This window comes from Abrus precatorius, unplaced genomic scaffold, assembly GCF_003935025.1.
Source record: "Abrus precatorius isolate BTA unplaced genomic scaffold, Abrus_2018 Scaffold3, whole genome shotgun sequence".
Classification (NCBI taxonomy): Eukaryota; Viridiplantae; Streptophyta; class Magnoliopsida; order Fabales; family Fabaceae; genus Abrus; species Abrus precatorius.
This window is the reverse complement of record NW_020874373.1, coordinates 23786015-23787098: the sequence shown is the minus strand read 5'-3', so window position 1 is coordinate 23787098 and position 1084 is coordinate 23786015. Positions and strand designations below refer to the sequence as shown.

The window sequence follows — 1084 nt, the reverse complement described above, 5'->3', positions numbered from 1 at the left end:
TGCATTGCATAACAGCAAGAAATTATCATAAAAGAAAAAGTAATCTCCATAATTTACTTGCATCATGCATCATCTCATTTATGAATAATAATGAATTCCGTTTTGTCTTATTTCAAATGCAGCATTGATTCTTTGATGGATTTACTATTAATAAAGTATTTCTTTTACATGTATTCACTTTGATTGATATTATGGACTCACCCTTTCTTTTCTCTTTTGTTTTCCCCTTTGTGGTGTATGTCTGTTTGTTTGGTGCATTGTGTAAACTGTGTGCAGATGGGTTCCGAAATGATGAAGGTGTCGGTACTCCCAACCGATGATGACTTGTGGATCTACGATGATACCACCCAGCAGACGATCTACCAAGGGTTTGCCAAGATGACCCTTGGGTCAGTTATTGAGGTGGGTTGGGAGACTCGTTGTATCACAGATATGCCTGTTGAGATTGTTTTTCCTCTACCTTTGTACGCTACCAGTATACCATTCCCTCTCATTCCACCTGTGGCCGCCCCTGCTCCTATGGACACTGATATTCCTGTTCCCTTACCTATCCTGAATAGTACCCCCGATTCTCATGTACCTCGACCCTCTTCCTCTCCTCCCGTTGAGCCTGAGTGTGTGGACATTCAGGTGATTGAGTCATCTATTAGACCTCGCCCTTCTTCTTCACCTCGCCGTCTGTCAGCCATTGATGAGGCCGGACCCTCACATCGTAGTCCTTCACTACCCCTATCCTCCCCATACTCCCATATACCTCCACCTACTCCCGGCTGGCTGGAAGATGTAGACGAGGACCTGCCCAGTTTGCCTTCCAACCCGGACGCTACCCTCTCTACTTCGCCTGACTCTGATCCCTCAGAGGAGTATACTCCTCTGGATTGACTTAGTGTTATGTATATCCATGTGTGTGTTTCCTTTCTTTTTGCATGATGGAAATTTTGAGAGAATTAATATGGGGATTGTTAGTTACTTTTTGAATGCTTTGGATGATGTGTAGTTTTGTTCTCCTAGGGGTGTGACATGTGTTGGGATCTCTTTTATGTTTTATTAGTCTCCAAATGAATTATGTTGTGGCTATGTATGG

At 43.2% G+C, this 1084-nt stretch overlaps 1 protein-coding gene across 1 annotated transcript; it reads left to right on the top strand.

Annotated features, from left to right (window-relative positions):
- Positions 1 to 276: 276 nt before the first annotated feature.
- LOC113862360 (proline-rich receptor-like protein kinase PERK9) lies at positions 277 to 882 on the top strand. The gene has a single exon (XM_027495451.1). The coding sequence runs from the start codon at positions 277 to 279 to the stop codon at positions 880 to 882; it is 606 nt and encodes a 201-aa protein (XP_027351252.1).
- Positions 883 to 1084: the final 202 nt, after the last annotated feature.

Bases quoted from the DNA above. Each gene is read 5' to 3' on its own strand.
- LOC113862360 (XM_027495451.1), top strand. From the start codon at position 277: ATGGGTTCCGAAATGATGAAGGTGTCGGTACTCCCAACCGATGATGAC.